Source organism: Caenorhabditis briggsae (assembly GCF_000004555.2).
Source record: "Caenorhabditis briggsae complete genome, chrIV, whole genome shotgun sequence".
NCBI lineage: Eukaryota > Metazoa > Nematoda > Chromadorea > Rhabditida > Rhabditidae > Caenorhabditis > Caenorhabditis briggsae.
This window is the reverse complement of record NC_013487.2, coordinates 7,224,967-7,249,311: the sequence shown is the minus strand read 5'-3', so window position 1 is coordinate 7,249,311 and position 24,345 is coordinate 7,224,967. Positions and strand designations below refer to the sequence as shown.

Sequence of the window (24,345 nt, the reverse complement as noted above, 5' to 3'; positions counted from 1 at the left end):
AAGGCCCGGGCCCGGTCCGGAAGGCCCGGTGTCAAAAATTCTGTATTTTTGAGCCAAATTTTGAGCTCTCAATATAATTTTTTCAATTTTTTTCTCGTATTTCGGATTGTTTGTCTGTCAGATCAAAAAAAATCGAAAAACTCGAAAAAAAATTTTTGGTCGAAAAAAATCACATAAGGGTCCCCCCTTATGTGTTTTTTGAAAATTTCGAAACTAGTGAAATGACGGGCCCGCCGGGCCAGGCCGAGCGTCCGAAATTCTGGAAAAAGCCCGGCCCGGCCCGTTACAAGTATGATTTAAAGTTCTATGAGCTAATTTTGAAATGGAAAAATAGATAAAAAAGAAGAAAATATTTATGGGGTTATGCATGACATAAAAAATGTATTTTTGTAATTTTTAAACACAAAAAATTAATGCATGCATGCGAAAAAATGTATTTCATGTACTTTTTCGTATTTTTTTGTATTTAAAAAACAAATCATGCATAACCCCATTAAAAAGAACAAGAAAATATGATGAAAAACGAACAAAAAATTAGGGTAGGCGCATTTGCCGTCGTTTGCGCACTTTCCGTTTCTTGCTGGCGTGTTTCTAGTGTCGGTCCAAAGTCCATCATTCGGTCCGGTGTGGCCCGTTATCTCTCACTTCTCATATCATTTGTGTCTTTTCATAGAACACAGTTAGTTTTTTCTTCCATATTCTGAACTAAAAGTTTATCTTTTCGTGATTTTCATTTGTGTCTCCTATTTATCATTTGTTGTCGTTTAGATTTTCAGTCTTACTTTGAGTAAATCTTGTTTACAGATGCTTCGCTCATCAAACTTGTGCAGATCGATCGCGGCGAGTCGTGGTAAACATGCGTTGACTGGTGATGATTATCAGTACTTGGAGAAGTCCGAGATTCCATCCTACCATTTTCAAAAGTCTCTTCGACGTCTTCCCATTCCAAAACTTCCAGATACCGTAAACCGGTTAGATTCATTCTCTTTAAAAATGGCTAATGTGTCCCTACCAGATTAATTTTCAGCTACCTTACATCATCGAAAGCGGTTTTATCCTCAGAGGCCTATGCAAAAACCGAAGCATCAATCAGATCCTTCGAAACAAATGAAGGCCCAAAGCTTCAAGAAGCTCTTCTGGAATATGATAAAGCCCATCGCGATACCAGCTATATCTCTGAGCCATGGTTTGATATGTACTTGAGAGCTAGAGTTCCAGTAGCTGTGAACTACAATCCATTCATGATGTATGCCCCTGATCCGGACCCGAAATTCAACGACCAGGTATTTATATTTTTGGCTCTGAAATAACATCTAGAAACTGATTGTGAGCTTTTTTGTAATTTTTCAGTAAGATATTTCCTAATAGCAAACGTAGTCTATCCGTCGAGGACTACGTGTAGTCGTAAAGTACAACTAGGGAAAATTACAAGGTGTAGCCAGAATGAGAGGGTACAGTGTAGCCTTACCTCTACTTCTTTCTTCTGATGTTAACTCATCTTTCTAGAGATTCCAGGGTTTAGAAATCTTGGCTAATATTATAAAGTTTCTTCATTGAATAATTTTTCCTTTCGATTTTCACTGAAACAATTTCAGCTCACCCGTGCTACCAACCTCGCTATTTCCTATGCAAGAATCAAGCGATCACTCGACGAAAACCTCCTTGGTCCAGAGGTTTTCCACATGAATCCAAAGAAAAGTGATACCAAATTGTTCAGAACTGTGTGCAAGTAAATTTATATATTTCTTTTTCAAACTTTTAATATGTGTTATTCATAGAACCCTCCCACCAAGTCTGTCATGGTTCGGTGCTGTCGCATTCAAGGCTTTCCCGTTGGACATGTCGCAGTACAAGTCGTTGTTTTGTGGATCTAGAATTCCGAAGAAGGAAAAAGACGTTCTCTATTTGGTAAATTCGAAAAATGGAACTGTGAAGCTTCATTTAATTTTTTTCTAGGATTCCACTCAAAAACACTTTATTGCCTTCTACAAAGGAATCCCGTACGCTGTCAGAATTTTCGATGACTCCGGAAAGCTTTTGGATGCAGAAGACGTCCATGGCTCTCTGGCGTGGATTCTGAAAAACGGCAAAGAAGCCAAACCAGAAGAAAGTGTCGGTATGTTTTTTTCAAATTATTTGTAGTTTATATTGTAACTATTGTTCAGGCTCATTGACTTCTCTGGATCGTGATTCATGGGCGGACGCCAGGGTTGAACTCCAGAATGCCGGAAACGAAGAATATTTGAAAAAGATTGACGGAGGTCTTTTTGCCATGTGTCTTGATGATTTGAAAACTGAGGAACACAAACGGTAATGCGTTTGTTTCTTAATAGGTATTTATCGGTGAATTTTTACAGGCTAGTTCAATCTCTTCTCATTGGTGACGATGCCCGTAACCGTTGGTTTGATAAGTGCTTCCAGACTATTGTAGATGGTAACCAATTCTAGTTATTATTGCATTAGAATATTCAATTTTCAGCCAACGGACAAGCTACGATCAACTTCGAACACTCATGGGGAGATGGAGTTGCTGTTCTTCGTCTAATGGAAGAGTCGTTCAAAGATACTAACAAAAACCATTTTGTCTCTTCTGATGATCAACCGAAATCTCACAACCCTGCTCATGTCGAAACATTGAATTTCAAGCTGACCGATTCTTTGAAAACTAAGATTCACGAAGCACAAATGACCCACGTCAATGCTAATTCAGATCTTGATTTTGCAACCATGGAGTATGAGGGACTTAACAGAGATTTGATCAAGAAGACGAAGCTATCTCCAGATTCTGTGATGCAGCTCGCTATTCAAATGGCATTCTACTCCCTATATAAAGAGTTTGTTCCAACTTATGAATCCTGCTCCACAGCTGCTTTCTTGAAAGGAAGAACCGAATGTATGCGGTAGGAATGTTTCTGAATTTATAATCAAGCAAATATGAATTTTTAGATCTGCCACTGCAGCAACTCGCACCGCAACACTTGCGATTCTTGAAGAGAATCGTAAGGATATCCGACAACTTCTGACAGATTGCTCATCACAGCATTTCCAACTTGTCAAGGAAGCATCTATGGGACAAGGATACGATCGTCACTTGCTTGGTCTCAAGATCACGGCTCAACGCCTCAGTCAACCGACACCAGACTTCTTCGGAGATGCTGGATACAACAGAATGAATCACTTCGTCTTGTCAACAAGTACTTTGTCCACAGAAACTATTGTGTTTGGAGGATTTGGACCAGTTGTGGCTGATGGATTCGGTATCGGATACAACGTTGTGGCTAGCAAGTTGGGAGCTGTCATTTCCAGCAATAAGGTCAATTCCTGTTTCAATTATATCTTATCTTTCCTATTTTGTATTCATATCTTATCTATCTACCGTTTCAATTTCAGTCAAAACGCGATGCAGCTGCCTTCTCAAACGCCCTCTACAAGAGTTTGGATATTCTTCGTGGGCATCTTGTCGAGTCCAAATGATTGAAAAGATCTATTTTAACTTTTGTATGTAATTAGAATGTAAACTACATATTTATCTGTTTTTTTTCTGTATTAGGGAAATTGTTTCTTCAGCTGATTCTGCCAGTTTTCTTTACCAAACGAGTATACGTTCAGTTTTCAAAAAGTTTTCAACCTGTAAATGTTAAATTGTTGTGATAAAGTTTTATCAGTCGGGCTCCAACATTGTTGACTTTTCGATTACAATTCATTGGTGACTCTTTCCCAATTGATTTCTTTTTTAGCTTATCGATTTTTTTCCAGACAGAAATCTTACTTTTCAGAACCGCAAAATGACAGATCCAACGTCTTCTCCCACCCGTCCAGATATGGTAGAAGCTGCTCGGAAATTCATGCTAACGCCTAAAGTGAAAGAGACGCCGTTTGAAGAGCAACGACAATTCTTGTTAGGAAAAGGAGTAACGGAAGCAGAAATTTTGGAGGCAAGAGCGTCTATTCCACCAGAACAACTGAGAAGCCAGATCGGAATGGATCATGGGAACCCACCAATGATGATGATGATGGAATCAAAACAGAATGGGTATGTCAATTATGCCATTTATTCAATTTTTTATAATCAAAAATAGTTTTCAGCATCGTTTCATTCGCTCAATCGGCGGTCGTTTTGGGTTCAATCTCGTATGCTGGCTATCGATTTGTCCGATCTTATATTCTTCCGCGATTCTTTGATATTCCTGATCCAGCGACCGAAGAGATACGACAGCTGCAGTCGCAAGTCAACGATCTTCAGAATTCGATCAAGTTCATCATGGATTCGGTCTCTCAGACGACACAACAACTTGCCACACAACAAGCTGAAATATCTAGAGCACTGTATTCCGTAGCCAACAGAGATGCAGATTTGAATCGAGTAGAGGTAAATGATTCGATTTTTATGATGCTTGTATAAAAAATAGTTTATTTTCAGAGCGGAATTTCTACGATCAAGAGTTTACTTCTCAGCCAACACAATTTTGCACCCATAGTGACACCCAGTGTATCTTCATCGATTCCATCATGGCAACAGGTTAACCAGCAAAAAAGAACCCCCATGACACATTTTTGTTTTCAGAGTGCTACTTCTGCAACTTCAATGACGACTACAACGACGTCCGAGGCCGCTTCTGGCTACGCCACACCTCCAGCCAACTTCAAAGAGGCATCGCTGGCTGATGAACTAGCAGACATCGAGAACCTTGAATAGAAGCTTCACCATGTACATAAATTCAGTGATATCTTATTTTTATCAACATCTTATGTAAACATTCCTCATTTTTCTGTGATCATCCCAATTTGCATTGTGCCTTTTCTGGATCATTCCAAAGACCGTAATAAATATTCGAAGCATCAGTAAAATCCTTTTTAATGATTTCTATTTCCATGGTTGCGGAAACCAGAAACTATTCTGAAAATTGAGCGAGAAAGAATGAGAAAGTGAATTTTCCAGACAGCATAATGAACAGAAGTTTAGTTTTCATTGGGGGAAAGTCCATCCGACGATTTCTGAGCACAAATAAGACAGGGGGAAATAGGGAGGCTAATCGAGCAGACACTGGTAAGAGACAAGTTTTCGGAAAAAAGATATTTATCAAATCAACAAACTGATTCATTTATAACACATAGTCAATCAAATTTACTTTTCTTGAATGAAAATCGTGCAGTCAATGCAGACTTATGGATACCACAAAGTGCAGCAGCAATACCACTTTGATCTGCAAGAACCGTATCGTGTGCGGCTTTGTTTCCAACAAGTGCCTTCATTGATTGAATAAACGAAGCAACAGCAACTACAATTGGTTCGCCACGCTGGCTTCGGTCAGGCTTATGATCCGGATTCTCAGCGACATCAGATGGTAGAATGAAATCATCCGCTGACAAACTGCACACAGCTTGACCCAATTCTATCCACTTTTGTTCTTTCTATAACAATTTTAATTTATCGAATTACTCTCACTTCAGCCAACCTTCTTCCTCGCTTCATTTTCTCTGATCTTCTTTTTCTCCGCTTCCTCTGCAATCGCTCTAGCAATCTTAGTTTCTGGATCCTCGTGAACATCGATCTCTTTAAGAAGCTTCTTTTGAGGATTAACCTGAAATTTTCGTTTCAGATGGATTTCCTAATTGATACTCTCGCCTTTGTTCTGTTTCTTTTTTTCTTGGGATACCATTTAACGGTGTCTTTGTTTGTTCGATCTTCTTCAATAGAATCCTCCTTTTGCTTTTCATCTTTTCCTTTCTTAGTTATCTGGAAAAAGTGGTCTTCTATCATATTCTTCACAATTGTTTCGTCGGTCGATGATTCTTCAGAATCGTAGTCCTAAAAAAGTATGAACCAAGTTAGAAGTTGCTTCATTACCTTATCAAATCAGAAAGTAGTTACAGTAATCAATGCACTCACTCGTTGTTGTCGAATTTCTTTCTTTGAGATCAGTTCATGTTTTCTTTTTCTCATCCTCTTAGCTCTTCGATCCGAACTAATGACTTTATTAGATTCAACACCGCACAGGGCTCCTGTTAAAGCAAATGCATCTTTAACGAACGTTCCTCTTGTGTAATGTCCCATAGCGTCTTTGAGAGTGTTCACGAAACCCAAAACATTCGAAACCACTTCATCGCCAGTCAATTCTTTGAGATTTCTGACACATCAATCTTTGGTTGGATAGAAGATTTGGGAACGAGACCGAATTCTTCAAGTGTCAAAGAACATACCATTTTACCAAGATTAATCCATGTTGTATTTCGCTGAAACTTTCAATGTAAGCTGAATCGGAAAGTTTAAACTCACTCTTTTCTTTACGATATCTTCTCTCCTCAATCTTTTTGCTTCATCGCCAACTTTAAATGTTCTGGCTGCTTCTCTTTCGTTGTGAAGTAGCGCGTTGAGAACTCCATCCAGATTTTCGTTCATGTTCTGAAAATTTCAATGGTTTGGTGGCCTCACGAGTCGAAGATAATCGTGCATATAAAATAAACGCAGTGAGATCTATGAGAATAAAATTTCAGAGCCTCGTCAGTTTTTGTTGCGGTAGAGCGCACTTTCTTAATTCGAATTGAAGAGTCCAGTGTAGCGCGCACGTTATCGATGACTAGCTGAAGTATAAATTGAAAAAAAACTTTGAAGAAAGACCATATATGAACTAAAAAATAAACTTCAGGAGTCCTCGATGGTTACCATTTCAATCCACTTGGAGAGTCGGACATGACTGACCGTAGTCGGATTTCGATGCTATCGACAGAAATGCTCGAAGCAAAACAGATCGGCGTTCGTGGACTATCGTGCTATGGTTTTCGACTTTTGGATGGATCATTCTTGTACGTGCCGGATGGATCGAACTTTAAAACCTATTATTAAAAAATATTTAGGTACGGTCCGATTGCTCTATTTCCGAAGACTGCTCTCTCCTGGCGTGTTCCAACTCCAGAAGATATCACACCCCGATCATTGTTTCTTTTTGCTGCTCTCGAACCTAAAATCGACATTCTTGTGCTGGGTGTGGGTGATAAGAAGAACATTGATAAAGTTCGTGCAAAGGTGGCACCATTCCTTCGTGAGCACAAAATTGGCTTAGAGATTATGGATACGGTAGGGAGAGGAGGAAATTGGTGAACTCAAATCTGATTTTGTTTCAGGAAGATGCTATTGCCACGTTCAACTTCTTGAACGCAGAAGGAAGGTATGTAGGAGCTGCTCTCTATCCACCTGATGACATGGTTGTGACTGACAAAGAATACGGTAGAGCATTGGCGCTCCTCAAAGGATGGGATACTGTACGCTAAACTATAAGCTTCAAGTTTTCGAAATTTTCATTTTCAGGTTGAGGAGAATCCTCTTCTACTCGGACTGAATGACACAATCAATCAAGCAGAGGATCTAGTAAAACGATTGTGGAGTGGAGATGAGAAGAGTTGGCAATCTGCAAGGCAGAAGGTTCTCGAGTCACCATCTCAGCGGGAACAACGAATGCAATTAGAAGTGGAAGATAAGGAGAAGAAACTACGTATCGAGTGATTATCTTTTAGTTAATACTTTGTTTAGTGTGTCTGTTAATTATCAATAAATCGCTTCAATAGGAAAATATCTTCAATTTAAAATTATACAATGCTGTTCTCCAAAGTTTTATTTGGATCACATTAATGAGGTTCTGAACTTTCTCAACGAACCACGTAGAAGTAATGAAAAACCGAGTAGTCGACAAATAGTAGCTATTTCTGAATATCTCCTCGATTGTTTCGACGATTGATTCTCTGCACAGTCGGATTGTAAAAGAAAGATGAGTGCAGCTGCAACAAATCAATCTAATCAGGTGAGAGACTGGCTGGAGTAAAACTTCAATAAATGGTTTTCATGAAAAATTTCAGCCGAATTCTAACATCTCGTCCTCTGATCTTCAAATGGTAGTTTCTAAAACATGTCCTAATTTACTTTTATTCAACTTTAGCTACTTCCAAAATGTTTGGAATTAATTGGAAACGAAACGAAATCAGCTGAACTTCGCATTGCGTATGATGCTCCAACCAATCAGTAAATAAGTTGATAATTCTAATTGAATCCTAGTAGTGTATTCCAGAACAACATATCAGTATGCACTAGTTTGGGAAGATCCTAGCCATGGTGCTGAAGAGAAATATAGAGTTGCAGTTACAGAAGCAAATAGTGAGATTGCAATTTTTTTTTGAAATTCAATCAAAACTTCAGAGATCATGCTGGCTTTGAAAGCGAAGAAGATGGGTAAAGCGTGTGATTTGTGAGTGGGCTACTCTTTTGGGAATCTGAAGTCATTTTTCAGTAAAAAAGGAAGCAAAGAAACAATCCCACAAGAGCAGAAGATCCAGGTCGAAAGCCATTATCAAGAGCTTCCGTTTCCCCCAGATCTTAGAAGCCGTTCTCAATGTGAGAAAAACGAAAAACCCAATTCCTCTTCCACTACTTCTTCTTCTGATTCGACGTCTTCGAACGGAAACTCTACTGTGACGGAATCCGAAAAGTCCGCGACAAAAACTTGCGAATCATCGAAGAGTTATCGTCCTAAGAAGCTGGAGTCTGTTGGTTGTTTGAATGATCTTGAGAAGGTTTCTGTGAAAGTCATTGTGATTGATGATAAGAATTTCCGAGGAAAATTGAGGTTTGCATTATTATAGTTTTACTTGAAAACCTTAATTCACGAATTTTAGGCCAATCTCATCTATCAGATCAACGACGTCAACAAACTTGAAAAAAGTTCTGACAGATGTGATCCACCAGAATTTTGAAAATCTTTCTTACGAACAGCTCATTCGAACATGCGGTATTCTTTATGCTTTCCATGATCACAAGCGCTCACAGAAACTCCGTCGTGTTCGTCCATCGGATGTTGACAACTTGAAGTTGCATAATCTTCCAAGACTGTAGGCTCTAGTACATGTTTCCAGTTTTACGTATCAGCTTACAGAAAGGGTAGCGTCGTTGTGATTCTGGATATTGTGAACTACATCGCGAAAGGGAGGAGGGTTCCTATTCAAATACTAGAAGAAGAATGAAAAATGAGTGACCTATATATTTGAAACCTGATTTTATAATAAAGGCACTTTCAAAAAAAAAAGAGTAAAAAGACCACCAAAAGTAAACATTCGAAAGTTGGAGCTTTGCGAAAAGAAACGGAATGAAAAGTAAAACGAGTAACAATCTGAAAAACTAAGACATAGAATTCTGAACCAATGACAGTAATAATCACAGATTTAGGATATCATTCAGTGATATTTGCATACAGACGGCACAGTGCATCCGTGCTTCTTGATAATTTCTTGAGCTGCATAGGACCCGCAAGCAACGGAAGCCTCGATTCCCTTTCCTTGGATGAATTGGGAAAGGAATCCTCCGACAAAAGCATCTCCGGCTCCGTTGGTATCGACGATTTCTTCTTTTGGAAGACGAGTGACTGGGTATTCGGTGACCTGAAAAGAGCATAATTAAAATAATCATTATCCGAGCATAAAGAATTCAGTACAAAATACAAACCTTATCCCCTTCCACAACGACAACTGGTTCAGGTCCTTGAGTGAAAACCACAAGTCTTGGCTTGGTGGATTTCTTCGGGAGAGCAGCAGCCTTCAGGGCGATCTCCTTGACACAGGTAGTCTCCCATCCATGAGCATTTGCGAAGGCAGCAGCCTCATCTTCGTTTCCGAAGAGCACGTCAACGAGTGGGATGATTTCAGACAATTTGTCGAAGAAGAACTGCGAGATGAATGGAGCGGAAAGATTGAGGGTGAAGGTCTTGTTGAACTCAGCGGAATGGGTGGCCAATTGGATGATAGCTGGTGGACAGACGGTGATGAAGAATCCCTGAAAATGAGATAAGGTTCTAATTTGTTCGAAAACTTTATAAACTCACAGTGACGTAGAAGTATTTTGCTTGCTCGATGATCTTCTGGTTCTCCTCTTTTTGCAAATGGTCTTGGGTGAAGGTGTTGGCAGCAGCCAAATGGGCGCAGAGCGATCTGAAATCATTTCAGCACGGCAACGGTGTTTCCAAGTTCTATGAAAATACTGTTTCTTACCGGTGAGTTCCATTGATGAGGGCAGCGCAGGTTCCAGTCTTGACTGTTTCATTAATCTGGTATTGCACATTGACACCAGCTTCTTTGGCTTTGGTTGCTAGGAGCTCTCCATATTGGTCCTTTCCGACGGCTCCGAAGAAGACGGTGCGGTTTGGACTATTCAAAATCCACTGGGCAACACGGAGGGAATTCTGGGCAGCTCCTCCTGGAATGTACTCGACGGTGAAGTCCTTGGTAAGCTCTGTGAACATATCGTTGTGCTTGTCATCGCAGAGGATAGCGTCGTTTTCTTTGAGCCCCCATTTGTCGAGGAATGACTGAAAATCACATTTGAAACATGAGTCTGGTATTTTGAAAACAATTCACATACCTTCTCTACGGTGGTCTGGATGTCCAACAAAGGATTGCACATGCCGATAAGGGTGTTTTCTGGCAGTGGAGACATTTCTGCGACGTGAGGGGATGTGATTACCTGAATAAAGATCAATTTGAATGAAGAAAGTGAGAAAACTAAAGTTTTGGGCAAGTAAATAGACAAAGACGAAAACAAATAAAGAGGATGACAGAAGAATAGTGCGAAAAAAAAATCGTTTTCGTGCCGATTGAAACAAGTGTCTAGGTCATGAGTGGATATTTTTCTCGGTTTAAATGTGGAAAGGATCCACGACAGCCACGTTGAAATTCAAATTTCGGTTGAACATGATTTACGCTAACCAACGCGCACCCGGAATCGGCGGAGTGTCGTAACAGTGGGCCTAAATTATTTTTTGAAGAAAAATCAAAAACTCTTCAATCCGAAAAATCGTTTACGAAATGTGAAAAATTAGCAGAATTTTTAGAATAAAAATAAAGACAGAAGTTCTATAATATCCTTACATAATCTAACCAAAAAAGATATCAAGAAAAATCGAAATAATATGCCTCGCTGCCTATTGACATGAATTTAATTATTTTATAACCTCGAGAAAATTAAAGCGAAGTGGACATTAAAAAAACAATATAGGATCACAGAAACATTCTTCAAAGTACACGATTCAAGGGGAAAATGCGACTGGCAACTAGTCAATCTTCTGTTTTATTGTCCACTACTCGCCACTCTTCTGATGGTTCTCGAAGATCTCCGCTATTTCGTTATCGCGTTTTTGGCCGAGAGATGCTGACATTGATAAAAATCTGCGTTTGATCGTATTGCCCCAGAAGAAGGCAAAAAAAAGTTGGTTAGATTACAAATTAATGTTTGAAAGGGGTCACCAGAACTGAAAGATTCGAATGAATTTCATGCTAGATTTCTGTAAAATAGAAGACTCTAACTAACAAAAAAATCAACCGCAAGTAAGTTTGATTCCAACTGAATCGAAACTAAGTCTGAACAAACACGGACTGCGCGTAGTTGAACTTTTGCAGTTTCAGTGTGGGGAATTTGCAAAAAGAAGAGAAAGGGGAAATGGACTACAGACGACAACTGTTGTTACAAAGTAATTCATTGTGTTCTATGAACAGAAGATGTCTATTGCACCTTCAACACAGGGAAACATTTGAAAATGGCCTGATTGAAAAAAGAAACGATAACCGATCAGAAGTTGATCTTGATTCGTTTCGTCGTGAAATAAATAAAATGAAAGTTTCAGTTTTCAACCTCGTGCGACGAAAAGTGCATACCTTATCATTTCTTTTTCTTTTTGATACTATCTCTACTTTTTGTGAACTCCTGTCAAAATTTCAGTTCTCAGCAAATTATCGGCACGCCAGGGCATAGAGGGACACGGGATCCGCATTCAAACGGCACCGTGCCGAGTTGAAAGTGCCCTTGGAACACCGCGCCCGTGCCCCTAGCAAGCATATGGCGTGCCGCTGCCGTGCCCTTTCTTGAAGCACCTGCGCATATCGTCTCTATCCATAGAGTTTCGAAAATGTTTCGAAAATGGCTTGTGATTTATTTTCAAAATGTTTGCATTTTTCATCGTTTTATGGCATTTAGTTTTATTTTTCTGACGTTTCTTTGGACATTCATGAAATGTATTTCTGTTTAGTTTTCAGACGTTGGCTGTGCCAGATGTCCCGTTGAAACGAAAATAGGTGAGTTGAGAGATATTCAAGTAACAATGATATCGGAAATCTTTTCAGTTATACGGACGAGAAGGAAATTCGTCAAATCATGGAGGATACCGAAGAAGAAGAAAGTGGTTACGACCAGCAGCGATGAACATTCCAAATTGAATATGTAAGTGGGCGAGATGTGAAAAACTGAACTATTTTGAAATGAAGATGTTCAAAAATTTTTTTGATAAGTTAATGTTACACCCTATGTTTTATAGCTCAGCTGATCTTCGATGATAACATGCCAGATAATTTCCGATGGATCTTCGTAAAGATAATTCGCTCAAAGAAATGTGAGTTTTCATCCAATTAGTTATGTAAATATTGTCGGAATAAAAAAAGTGACACTCGGTGTTTACGTACTTTGATTCCCGCCTCCCCCCACCGGCGCTCCGCCCATCGCTTTGCAAGTGCGGCGTGGTGTTTTGGCGCCCCACTTGGAGATCATATTTTCTACCCCCCCCTCATGTAAATCCGATGATCTCCCAAGTGGCGCTAACCGAGTGTCACTTTTTTTATTCCGACAATAATCTTTAAATTTCTTTCAGAAACACCTTGTAAAGCCCAAGGCCAATAAAGCTGGAGAAGAGGAGTAGGAAAGTTGCTTTCATCGAAATTCGACGTCTTCGACACAATCTTCTCTACAGATTTAAATGATCGTTTTTTCTTTTTTTTTGAATTTGTAATCGAATAAACTGTCCAATTTAAGGAAAATCTCGTGATTAATTGACCTGATCGAGGAAAGCATTTCAAAAAACCGGCACACTTGAGCACGGCAACGGCACGGTAGCGGCACGCCAACTGCATGCGTGCCCAAGCCAGTTTCTAGCATATTCTTGTCAACTTTAGGGTGTCTGACTAGTGAAAATGTATTTTTCGAGCAACTTTTTGAATACCAATAATCCGCTAACAGGCCGTTAACGTGGTGGGTTTCAGAACACCAACAGATTATTCAAGCTTCTTTAAATTTCTATCAGCAGGTTTTAATCTCTTTCGTGCAACTGACATAATTCAATACATTTTAACTATCCGCTCACTCCTTGATGCCGCATCCAAAGTTCCCAAATCTGGGATTTCTGGGCCCAGGAAGCAGCCCAAAGTGACAACCAGATTCCCAAAATTTCCAATTCGCAAGTTGAAACGAGGGCCACAGTACACCCTATTGCGTCGAGACCCGCTACCATTTGACAAGGATTTCTGAAAGTTAGTTTTCTTGAAAAAAAGTGTTTTTTCCTATTTTTTGCGGGTCTCGACGCGCTAGGGGTGTACTGTCGCCCTGGTTTCAACTGTGCGAAATGGAAATCTCGGGAATCTGGTTGTCACTTTGAACTGCTTTCTGGGTCGAGAAGCCTCAGACTTTGTACGCGAATGACCTAAATTTTTTGGAACGGATTTTTTAAAAGTCACTTCTGTGACGGTCTTGATGTTTTAGACTTGATAATACCATAAACAGTTTAGTGAATAGATCTTTGGCTATGATATCCTATATAGGAAAGGAATGAATGAAAATAAGAGGTATAGAGAGACTCGTATAATTAGGAAAACATCAATCCATGTAATGAAACATCTATTGATAATTGATCATCTTTTCGAGTGAAGGGAAGACATTGAATGGAATCTGGCATCTGCTGGCTCTCCTGGAAAAAATATGGTTAATGAAAAAAGGATAAAATAAACTTATTTAATTTAAGAAAAAATGAATTGAGCTTGAAATCGTCTATTCCAGACATTTATAAAACTCTCAAAGGACAACTCTTCAACATCCTAAACTCACACTTCTTCTTGGAACTGCTTAATCAAGTTTTCCATTTCACTACACTTCTGCTTCAATTTTTTGAAAGCCTCTTTTTCAGCTTCTTCCCTTCTCTTCTTCTTCTCACGACTCAGTTGTACCGCTCGGTTGTTGCGACTCCGAACTTCAATGTACGCAGGATCATTCTGAAAAATCCAAACATTTTGGATACCGACTTTTCCTGAAATACCTTCTCCAATTCACTTTTCTTCTTGTATTTTCTTGGAGCTGAAATCATAACTGCCTTCTTTTTTGGAGTGATTTTCTGTTGGATTGGGTCTTCAACGTATTCTTCTTCTGGCTCATTTTTTACGTTCTGGTAGTTTGGGCTGCTTACTGTATACTGTTGATAATTTCCACCATTGTTCCCATAGCTCTCGTAATTTGAGTAGTTTGAAGGAGGGCTGCACTGAGAGCCGTTGTTACGAGGGTAATAAAAATCAGCTGGCATTTGATCATGGGGATGATTGGTTGCACCGAATGGATTGTGGTTGGTCATCATTTTATACCCATTAACCATAATTGGTTTCTGGATACAGATGTTTTCGTTCTGAAAAGATGAAACATATTAATAAAAGCAAAGATTCTAAGAGGGTGATCATCACGAAATATGGAAAAGAAGTCTTCCAGGTACTTATTTGGGAAAGGAAAGGGAGGTGCCACGGTTACGAAATCCCGAGTTAATGTGTCTAGCACGAAAAGGCAAATAAACGTTCTTTAAAGGATTGGAATGTATAGATAGCAACTTTTCAAAACGAGTACATATGGCCAGTTTAAAAATAAAGTAATTGATAACTGATTCATGTAGTACCAATAACAATCACAGGTCAAAAATCCAAATGAACCAAAATTGTTTTTGAAATGGTTTGTGGAACAGAAATAAAACAACTCAGTCATGGAAGCCTATTCGCACTCCATCTCTCCATCTCTGATCACACTACTTCGCTTTTATTTTACTGTGCATTTGGACACGCCCCCTTTTCATGAATAGCGGCACGTTGATAAACAAAGCAGATAATACCGAAACTCTAGGAAAAGGAAATTAGATGAATGTACAAAATAAATCCATTATCTTTGTCAAATGGGTTTCCCAATGTGGTGTACCGTATCTTGTTGTGTACCTTATATGGAAAGTGTCGAAGAGGAGTTGTTGGTTGCATTGCTCCTTGTAAGAAGACTCTGGAATGTTGTGGTTTGATTAGGGGTGATGAAAGAGAATATAAGAAACTACAGGTACAAGAAAATAAACTATATATGGAGTATGTGTCCAATTTGCAGGTCTGAGGGAAACTATGAAATCTTAAAGTTATATGCATAACTTATATCATTTAGAGTTGAAAACTAAAATAATAAGCCAAAACTAAAAAAGTCTAGACAGTCAACCACTTTTTGTTTACTTTTCCATGTATAGTGATGTTTTTTCCATGTATAGTGAATTTTAACATCAGGGAAGAGCTGGCAACGGAAAATTGTTATCAAAATAAAAACCATCGAGGGCGAACAGTACCGGAAAATGATTTATTTTGGTGTGTTCCTTATTCTGGTACAAACAAATCAGAGCTGTGGAAGAGAAACACTGGTGGCCGTGACTGCAGATCTCATTACTACAACTACCGTAACCTAGAAATAATTTTATTTTCCGGATTTATTTTGTCGATTTTCGTGCGATTCCAGTCATTTTATTTCCGAATTATTTGGGAAAAAATAACAAAAAACTCGACGAAAAGCAGTGGAAAAGAGAAAATAAAAATACTTTTTGGTTACGGTAGTTGTCGTTGTGAGACCTTCTGCCACAGCCACCGGCGTTTCTCTTCTACAGCTCCTTTTTTTATAACCAGATTAATATCTTTCAGGTTTCGGAAAAAGTATTTTGAAACTATATGATTGTTCGGGAAACTACAAAAATTATGAAATAAAAATAGAGCCTAATTTTCGGGATAGTTAAAATCTTTATACTTTATAAAAATTCTATGACTGCAATGGAAAAAGAAACGTATTTGTTCAGTATGGAGAACTTTCAAGCATACTTTTTGGGGATAAAATTGTGTAAAAAGTTGCATAACGAAAAATAGTCTATAATTTATTGACCTTTATTGCACCTAGTTAAACTAAAATTTCTCGGAGCACAAAATAAAAAATTCGAAGAGGTAAAAGTAAAAAATGATAGTTTATCTATTGAACACTGCTTTTATATTCATTTTTGCAACCATAAACTAAAACAACTGTATTTTGTGATACCATCACCGAGTAGCGCGTAGGCTGATGTGGTAAAACCATGAACCTATTCTAACTTCTTATCTAAGTGTGAGCAAGACAAATGAATATTCCGTTTCGAAAGTTTTCGAAATATTACTCACTATCAGTTCCAGGAGACAACATTGGGTGTTTCAAGGCAGTGTGCTCAAAAACAAAAAGAGGGATGGGCTGGTTGTTGCGGTTTTAGGTCACAAGAGTGTGTGCCATGTTAATGATACCGATTACACATTTCGGCCTGTTAGCGGTTGATAAAGCGGATGGTGATGACACATGTTAAGTTACTGTTTACAAAATTGATGAGAATTCAAAAAATGGAAAAAGGCAATAAAGTTTTTTTCATGTGGACTAGAAGCCAATGACGTACTAGATGATGAGCTCATTTTTGAGTGATTTGACTGTTCGGGTGTAGAGGTGAAGCATTGATAAACGATTCGTGGGACCAAAACATGCGTTTGCAGTTTAGATTAACAGTTTATTTAATCAGAATCATCAGTAATTTTTATTCAATATCTCTTCTGTGGTGGAGCCACAAAAATCCGAATCTGTCCACTAGGATGAGCCATCATTGGAGGTATCACTGGGATTCGGATTCGGGGAATAGCCACGTGACGGAAATGGGGAATCGAAAAGTTGGTAGATCCCGATGGAATGGACTGATGATAAGCCATTGCTTCTGCCTCCTTTTCTAATTCTTTCTTAGATGCTTTCTCAGGATTCTCAGATTCTTTCTCGATTTTTATTTCTTCCACTTTGATAATTCGGTTGTAACTGACACATCGGCCGAATATGACTGATCTGGAATATTGAAAATTGACATCATCTATTATCACAAAATACGGTACCGATAAGTTGGTAGTATCAAAAAGATAGTGACTGATAGAAGAAGTGCATTGAGTTGCACTAACGACTGAACCAGGAAGTGATAAGGAATCCATGAAGTGGTAAGTGGAACATAATAGTCAACTGGAAGAAGCATCTCGAAAAATTATTTAATATCAGTATCTTACCAATTTGTGGAATAGCTAGAATCACTATTATCAAGGAGAACCAACTGGCCCACACAAGTCTCCCGTTCGCATTCCGGATGACGTCGTTGGCTGAAGTGACGTCATCAGCTGATTTAATTTCTGCTTTCTCTGCTCCTCTGTCAATTGTCTTGCATACAAAAGTGTACAAATTCCAAGAGATTTGAGCGATAAGGAAGAGAGATCCGAAGAGTTGAGTGGTGAATTGAAAACAGTTGTCGACGTATCTGTCCATCACCTAAACAAACAAATACATTAAAAAGTTTGATATTCTCTATTCGAACCAATTTTGGAGCAACGACCAGGAATGAGCAGAAAAGAAGAATCGGAGCAAACACGGTCCGACAAACTGACAGTGGAATATTCTTACGATACTGAGCCACGAAAAGACACATGAAATTGTATGCAATGCACGACAGAATTATGGTCATGTTGAAAATCTGATTCAGTATTTCGGTGACGTCTAGGATCCTAAAAATTAACGATAAAATATCTGAAAAATTTTAGAAGTGTTCTATAATGACTCACCACTGTGCTGGTGAAAAACAATCAATGACGTAGGCAAATTTCAGAATCGTAGTTGGAAAATAGACAGTTCCCAAAAAAGTGGTGGTGAAATCATCCAAAATGTAACTGGAGACAATGAAGTGAACTATCGTAAGGAAGCAATCAAATGCAAATACGCAGGCAGATGGAAAGGATCCTTAAAATGCAATATAAGAAAAACTGAACCTTAATTGTTGAGTACCTGGGCTCAGTGCGATGTAAAGAGCTTCAACTAGAGTCTCCCGTGCTTCGGTTATTGTTTCCTCTGAAAACCATATTTTCTCCCAATCGAACGTCGACATTTCTGTCGTAGTGATCAATCGATTTTTTCCCATTTTGATTGAAGCTTCAGTTCATTTTCGGCTCGCTGAAAAGATCAAAACAACTCTCTGGATAGAAGAAAATAGAAAAAAAAACAACTCACAAAAGAAGAGAAAGGAAAGTGCAGAATAAAGTTCGGTATCGTTGCCAGGACATCTGCAATATTTCAGCTTCACCTGTTTTCATGAGAAATTCGTTGCCAACAACAAGAACTAGGTCATATTGAGAAACAGAAAGAAGCTAGAGAGAATGGTAGTTTGATGTTAATACTTTGAATGCATCTGGAATTGATATTTAGGGTATCTCTGAAAGAATAATCAACATAAGAATCTGAAAAATACACGTAGAAGTCGTAGATCTACTCCATCATCCACAACAGCTCAATTCGTATAAGATTTTGTTGTCTGAAACAATATTCCTGTCCACGGCGGCGCATAATTAGTAGTAGGAGTAAAGTTCGGATTATTATAGAGTATGAGTGAATCGTTGATCTGAACTCAAGTTTGGAGAGAGGTAAATTAAAAGAACTCATCAGTAAACTGACCAAGTTTCAGATCGATTGATCAAGTTTCAACTGAGTTAACGCTTGTCAAAGTTTCATCATCTTATGAAAAACACAAAGGGATGCAAGAAACACATTTATCTTTGAACAATCATAACAATACCTAGACTTGAAGAATCGCTTTGAAAATTTTAGTAGATTTGAATCAAACGTAAAATTATGTATATTGCTACCAATTTTTGGGCGTCCGAGATACTTATATATCCGTTTTTATCAGTCCGGGTAATTTTGAGCCGTCTATTATTGTTTTTAAACTTTTGGGTGTCTCAAAAATTGGTAGAATATAAGACGGTTCTGAAAATTTCAGCGAGTTGTATTTTAATAGAACCTTTTTCTCTTGAGAGTATACCATACTTTTAAAGTGCGAAAGGGGTTTTTAGGTGTTCAGAAAATTAAGTTTGCTTAATTAATCGCCACCCTGTAGTTAGAATACAAGTTGAATTCGTCAAATAGGTGATGCGTGTAAAATTTCGTCTTGTGACCTGTTGACACACAATATACAGATGTAGTTCTGTGTTTTTAACAGTTACATAACATCATTGGTTCTTTTGTAGGAAATTGATAAGTTTTCTACCTGACTTTCCTCCGCAAAAAGGTACAATCCAATATCCATTCATAAGTCGCATTCAATGAAAAAAAACGGTTGCATCGTTTTCCTTTTTCTCCCATCATCGGATATTGGAATCGACGCAATATTTTTACCGATTAAGGTGTTCTTCAGCACCCGATTAGATCACTTATCCGATGTTGTGTAACACCCGAAAGTTGTCAAAAGCTTCTTTTTTGTTTCAAACAGATACCAGCCTTTTTGATTCGTTTCCTCGTTCATTACAACGTGTAGACAAAAGAAAAGACACAGAGTGACAGGAGACAAGAGGATGCATACGCTTACCCGATCAAGTTTTTCTTTCTTTTTTGTTGCCAAGGCTAGGTAGAAAAGGGGCGGAGTCTGTATTTGAACCAAGTATAAAAGAATCGAGTAGAGACAGATTATTCAGTTTCCAAAATGGATCTCGAACAAAGAATCAAAGCTTACCGCTTCGTCGCCTACTCGGCCGTCGCCTTCTCCGTCGTCGCCGTCATTTCGGTAAGTTTCAGACTTTCAGCTCTTCTTCAGAATCTAAAAATCTAATTCCAGGTGTGCGTCACCCTTCCAATGGTGTACAACTATGTCCACCATGTGAAGAGAACCATGCACTCTGAGATCAACTTCTGCAAGGGATCTGCCAAGGATATCTGGTCCGAGGTCAACCAACTTAAGAACATCCCATCTGGAAACCGTACCGCCCGTCAAGCTGGATATGATGCTGGAGTCACCGGAGGAGCCGCCTCTGCCGGAGGATGCGACGCTTGTTGCCTGCCAGGAGCCGCTGGACCAGCCGGAACCCCAGGAAAGCCAGGACGCCCAGGAAAGCCAGGAGCACCAGGACTCCCAGGAAACCCAGGACGCCCACCACAGCAACCATGTGAGCCAATCACTCCACCACCATGCAAGCCATGCCCAGCGGGACCAGCTGGACCACCAGGACCACCAGGACCAGCCGGAGACGCCGGATCCAACGGAAACCCAGGAGCCCCAGGACAAGACGGACAGCCAGGAGCCCCAGGAAACAAGGGACCATCTGGACCAAACGGAAACCCAGGAGCCCCAGGAGCCCCAGGACAGCCAGGACAAGACGCTCCATCTGAGCCAATCACCCCAGGAGCACCAGGACCAGCTGGACCACAAGGACCACAAGGACCACCAGGAGCTCCAGGACAGCCAGGACACGATGGACAACCAGGAGCCCCAGGACCAAAGGGACCAAACGGAAACCCAGGAGCCCCAGGAGCCGACGGAAACCCAGGAGCCCCAGGACAAGCTGGAACTCCAGGAGGTGCCGGAGAGAAGGGAATCTGTCCAAAGTACTGCGCTATCGATGGAGGAGTCTTCTTCGAAGACGGAACCCGCCGTTAAGCATTTCTTTCTTATCAAAAATAAACTATTTCATCAATCAAATCTTGTATTCTTGTTATTGAAAACACACTCATGAGTGTACATTCTTTAAAGTTTGTACTCGTTTATTCACATAATATTTACACCAAAAATTTAAAAAAGAATAGAAGATTGTTTCAAGTTTTTTGTAAAGCTAATTTTGAAGCATTCATCATTTCTTATCAAAGTCGTAGTAGTCATGATAATCCACATGCTCTCCAAAATGATTGAATGACCTAGATCTTCCCATAGATATCACACTTTCTGAAAATAATCAATATTTTTTCTCTATTATGGAGAGTACCTCTTTTATTAGAAATGTTCACTCTTTTTCTAGGAGGGTCTTGCTTTGAGTCTGTCGAAGTTTTTGGAGAGTCGTTTTCTTCTTCCTCTAAAATGAAAATAACAACCCAGAGTGGAAGCAATTCGAATTCCTACTCACCAACTTCTACGATACACTCGGGATTACTGTAGCATGGTTTCTGGTTCGTCAAAAAAGTTGGAAGTGTTTCGATATCTGTAGACGTACGCGCTTTTGCATTGAAACCTTCTGGAGCAACGGTTAGAGACCTGAAATTGAAAAGCCATTCTAATTTCTTATGATTGGGATGTCTTACTTAGAATGTCTTTTCTGGAAAATCGCTCCAATTTTGTTCGAGAATCTCCCTTCTACAGTTTGTTTTCTATTGTTCCCTGTTGAGAATCGTTGATCTCTTTTCAGTTCGACAACACTTTCCACTGGTGGTCGATTTGTTCGTTTCCCATTCTTTTGGTCCAGTTTCTCATTAAATGGATGAGGAACCATTGTAATTTGACGAACGTTATCTGGTATTCTGAAATTTTAAGAATATTTAAATGGAATGCTTGAAACTTTTTGTACTGTGAATCTGCATTTGTGGCACTTCCAAAGTAGAAGTTGACATTTCTTTGAGCTGCTGCCGTCGAGTATAGTGGTGATACAGTATCGTTCCAGAACATGTCTTTCTCCAAAATCGGTCCATCATCATGAGTATCATCCACAATTCCCATGGCAACAGTTAGATTTCTATCAATCAAGAAATTGCAATCGAAATCATCTTCATCCTCTCCGAACGGATTCAGAAGATCCATAGCAACCTAAAACATCCATTGTCTTTTTTAATAATTCATGATTCATTCTCACTTTCAACCATCCCATATAAAATATGAATTCGATAATTGTCATGAAAGGCACACCCAAATCAATTTCAGTTGTCATTTTGGCATCGGAATTTATCACAAACTGTCTCGATACCAAACACACTAAATAGTAACAATGGACTGCCAAAAACACCAATTGTGGATACATGAGAGGAAGTGGAACCCAATCATAGGTCCATATAAGTGATAAGCCACTTCTGAACGTTCTGATTTCCTGAAATTATACTTTAAAGTCTCAAAGAACTAGTTGACCTTGAATTGGCTTGTTTGTATGCTAGAAAAATGTACAATCAGATGAGAATTAAATTACATTAGACAGTTATTTTTTTTCTTACCTCTGCAATGGCATTCTGCGTATACGAACTTTCAATTCTTCCTTCTCTTCTTGCCTCATTTAACAAATTGAACGACCAATTGAATCCTAGCCAATATTTTGCATATCTGGATTTCAATCGCATTCAGAAAACCAAAGATTCTTTGTATACCTGCTTTCAACCTCATTGTATTTCTTCAAATCAGCTGATGTCATAATTCCTGCAGCAACCATGGTTTCCAATGATGGAAAACGTTTGCGGACGCCGATGTGAATATCACGGAATACCATAGTTTGGGACATTACACAAAATCTGGAACAATGAATTTGGAGAACGTCTTAAGATCTTAGATGAATCTAACCTCACAATACTTCTTCTCAATATTCTTCCCCTCTCATCGTTTCCACTCAAATACATTGATGTGAATAATGCAATGCTGAAATTTTTAATGTTCTAGTCAATTAACAATTTCTACCAACTTGTCAATCATTCCTAAATTTGCAAACTGAGTCATCCATCGGTTGATAACTGTTGTCACGAAAAATCCTAGCATGAAGTTGATTGGGATATAGTCTAGTCGACGGTTGCAAAATTGCATAAACCTCTCAAATGTGCTGAAATGCGGACATTCCATTTTTCAAAATTCCCATCTAAACTCACTCCTGTTGACTTCTATCCAAAGCATATCGATAGATAACAGAAACAAGTGCATAAAGGAAGCACCAAATGAACAAATCTCTGCAAAAACCATTAAATTGATGGAAAATGTGATAGGAGATGACGAAAATAGACCAAAAATAGAGTTAGTGGTGCTCGTAAAAATGAAATAAAACACTGAGTCACTTACTGATAAATCGCTTTCCAGAGAGAGCCTTTCCACTTGAAAAATAGCTTCAGAATCACCTAAAAATAGAGAAAAAGTTATTTTTAGACTCAGATTTTGTGTATAAATAGAAGGCAGAATGTCGTGATAGTGCAGAATTATCTTTTTTTATTCTTGAAAAACGTACATTATGGAAAAAAGAAAAATTATGCAAGAGTTTCGAATGTTTTCACAGATAGAGTTTATTATAAGTTTTTAAAAGAAACATGCTATATTTGCAACGGTATTCAAACACTCATACCGGGAACTATATAATTGAGTGCCGCCCAAATTCTCAACTTTGAGCCCATTTATCTCGTTTCCTGTAAAAGATATCAAATATCAGTCAACTGATAAAAATGTTTTGATATTATGATAAACAGTTTATCAGTTGACTACTTTTTAATTTTTTACAGTAAATGAGATACCGTAAAGACTCCAAAAGAACGTGACCCGAATTGTCAAGTTTGAGCTCATATATCTCATTTTCTGTAAAAGATATCAAAAATTGGTTAACTAATAAAATGTTGCTGATATTATGATAAACAGTTTATTAATTGACAACGTTTTGATATCTTTCCAACAAAATGGGATATATAGGCTCAAAGTGGGCGGTCCGTGGGGCGTTCTATTAGAGTGTTTACGGTATATGGGCTCAAAGTTGACGGATTGGGTGACACTCTATTACAGCGTTTCCAGTGAGCTTGTAAAGAATTATTCGTGACTTTCTCACTAACTGAATGCAGTGGTTTATGTATGTAAAAATTCAAAAAAAAAATATTTGAAAATCGTGTTCTCGAGTCATTGAAAACCACAAAATGTCATAGTTTGAAAATTGTTTTCAGAAGCATCAACTTACTTTTCTCTGGGAAGTAGCCAAATCGTAGTGATAGTTATAAGTCATTTTTGTAGTTCACGTAGTTCACGAATTTTTTGTAGTTCACGAGATTGAAGAGAATCAAATTCCTAAAATAGAAGCAAATCTTATCTAAACAGAAGTCTCGAAATTCATAAAACCGAGTCGAGTAATGGTCAATAAAATTGATGCTCCTTCTTTCGTCGAGAAGAGAAAATTTTTGATAATTTTTACGATCCAATTCATTTTCGTCTCCCTCCTACTTTTTTTTTGACCAACTTTCTCAATGCACCTGACTTTCGATTTCTGTAAAAAAAGAACAAAATCAGGAGAGAGTGAAGTCGAACGATAACGTGTTCTTTGATACAGACTGTACTCATAGACACTGAGAAGTACGACTACTCTTTTGGATTTTTGACTTGGTTATTGATTAATGATTATGCACATTCACACTACGGGCTCTTGAGTTTCGAAAAAGAAATAAGTTGATTTCGAAAATGTTGTTCTCTATTGGTTAGCATAATAGGCTTG

The 24,345-nt window shown here is 38.7% G+C and overlaps 10 protein-coding genes across 10 annotated transcripts; 5 read left to right on the top strand and 5 right to left on the bottom strand.

Moving 5' to 3' along the window:
* Nucleotides 1–804: 804 nt before the first annotated feature.
* Nucleotides 805–3,474, top strand: Cbr-cpt-2 (the record flags this gene model as incomplete). Its single annotated transcript, XM_002633251.1, has 10 exons — nt 805–971; nt 1,028–1,283; nt 1,596–1,729; nt 1,779–1,908; nt 1,957–2,116; nt 2,166–2,310; nt 2,358–2,434; nt 2,480–2,900; nt 2,947–3,313; nt 3,391–3,474. The coding sequence occupies 10 exons, from the start codon at nt 805–807 to the stop codon at nt 3,472–3,474; spliced, it is 1,941 nt and encodes a 646-aa protein (XP_002633297.1).
* A 311-nt stretch (nt 3,475–3,785) lies between these two features.
* On the top strand, nt 3,786–4,696 carry Cbr-prx-14 (the record flags this gene model as incomplete). The annotated part of the gene is made up of 4 exons (XM_002633252.1): nt 3,786–4,033; nt 4,087–4,369; nt 4,421–4,519; nt 4,565–4,696. 4 exons carry the CDS (start codon nt 3,786–3,788, stop codon nt 4,694–4,696), a joined length of 762 nt encoding a protein of 253 aa, XP_002633298.1.
* Nucleotides 4,697–5,115: 419 nt separating this feature from the next.
* CBG26324 lies at nt 5,116–6,400 on the bottom strand (the record flags this gene model as incomplete). Its single annotated transcript, XM_045235448.1, has 5 exons — nt 5,116–5,412; nt 5,457–5,582; nt 5,627–5,809; nt 6,202–6,234; nt 6,278–6,400. 5 exons carry the CDS (start codon nt 6,398–6,400, stop codon nt 5,116–5,118), a joined length of 762 nt encoding a protein of 253 aa, XP_045098493.1.
* A 330-nt stretch (nt 6,401–6,730) lies between these two features.
* Nucleotides 6,731–7,501, top strand: Cbr-nuaf-3 (the record flags this gene model as incomplete). The annotated part of the gene is made up of 4 exons (XM_002633253.2): nt 6,731–6,804; nt 6,856–7,075; nt 7,123–7,260; nt 7,307–7,501. The coding sequence occupies 4 exons, from the start codon at nt 6,731–6,733 to the stop codon at nt 7,499–7,501; spliced, it is 627 nt and encodes a 208-aa protein (XP_002633299.2).
* Nucleotides 7,502–7,763: 262 nt separating this feature from the next.
* CBG06031 lies at nt 7,764–8,881 on the top strand (the record flags this gene model as incomplete). The annotated part of the gene is made up of 7 exons (XM_045235447.1): nt 7,764–7,796; nt 7,852–7,887; nt 7,932–8,014; nt 8,061–8,146; nt 8,189–8,226; nt 8,269–8,615; nt 8,665–8,881. 7 exons carry the CDS (start codon nt 7,764–7,766, stop codon nt 8,879–8,881), a joined length of 840 nt encoding a protein of 279 aa, XP_045093088.1.
* Nucleotides 8,882–9,219: 338 nt separating this feature from the next.
* CBG06032 lies at nt 9,220–10,474 on the bottom strand (the record flags this gene model as incomplete). The annotated part of the gene is made up of 5 exons (XM_002633255.1): nt 9,220–9,423; nt 9,488–9,814; nt 9,864–9,969; nt 10,030–10,346; nt 10,400–10,474. 5 exons carry the CDS (start codon nt 10,472–10,474, stop codon nt 9,220–9,222), a joined length of 1,029 nt encoding a protein of 342 aa, XP_002633301.1.
* A 3,219-nt stretch (nt 10,475–13,693) lies between these two features.
* On the bottom strand, nt 13,694–15,078 carry CBG26323 (the record flags this gene model as incomplete). Its single annotated transcript, XM_045235446.1, has 4 exons — nt 13,694–13,763; nt 13,901–14,064; nt 14,109–14,468; nt 15,040–15,078. The coding sequence occupies 4 exons, from the start codon at nt 15,076–15,078 to the stop codon at nt 13,694–13,696; spliced, it is 633 nt and encodes a 210-aa protein (XP_045098492.1).
* Nucleotides 15,079–16,677: 1,599 nt separating this feature from the next.
* Nucleotides 16,678–18,080, bottom strand: CBG06034 (the record flags this gene model as incomplete). Its single annotated transcript, XM_002633256.1, has 6 exons — nt 16,678–16,969; nt 17,017–17,137; nt 17,182–17,437; nt 17,484–17,670; nt 17,728–17,902; nt 17,948–18,080. 6 exons carry the CDS (start codon nt 18,078–18,080, stop codon nt 16,678–16,680), a joined length of 1,164 nt encoding a protein of 387 aa, XP_002633302.1.
* A 1,554-nt stretch (nt 18,081–19,634) lies between these two features.
* On the top strand, nt 19,635–20,585 carry Cbr-col-125 (the record flags this gene model as incomplete). The annotated part of the gene is made up of 2 exons (XM_002633257.1): nt 19,635–19,715; nt 19,767–20,585. 2 exons carry the CDS (start codon nt 19,635–19,637, stop codon nt 20,583–20,585), a joined length of 900 nt encoding a protein of 299 aa, XP_002633303.1.
* Nucleotides 20,586–20,839: 254 nt separating this feature from the next.
* On the bottom strand, nt 20,840–23,862 carry CBG06036 (the record flags this gene model as incomplete). Its single annotated transcript, XM_045235445.1, has 12 exons — nt 20,840–20,994; nt 21,046–21,173; nt 21,221–21,436; nt 21,484–21,719; nt 21,766–21,996; nt 22,118–22,223; nt 22,268–22,408; nt 22,458–22,532; nt 22,576–22,710; nt 22,757–22,834; nt 22,944–22,999; nt 23,818–23,862. 12 exons carry the CDS (start codon nt 23,860–23,862, stop codon nt 20,840–20,842), a joined length of 1,602 nt encoding a protein of 533 aa, XP_045093087.1.
* Nucleotides 23,863–24,345: the final 483 nt, after the last annotated feature.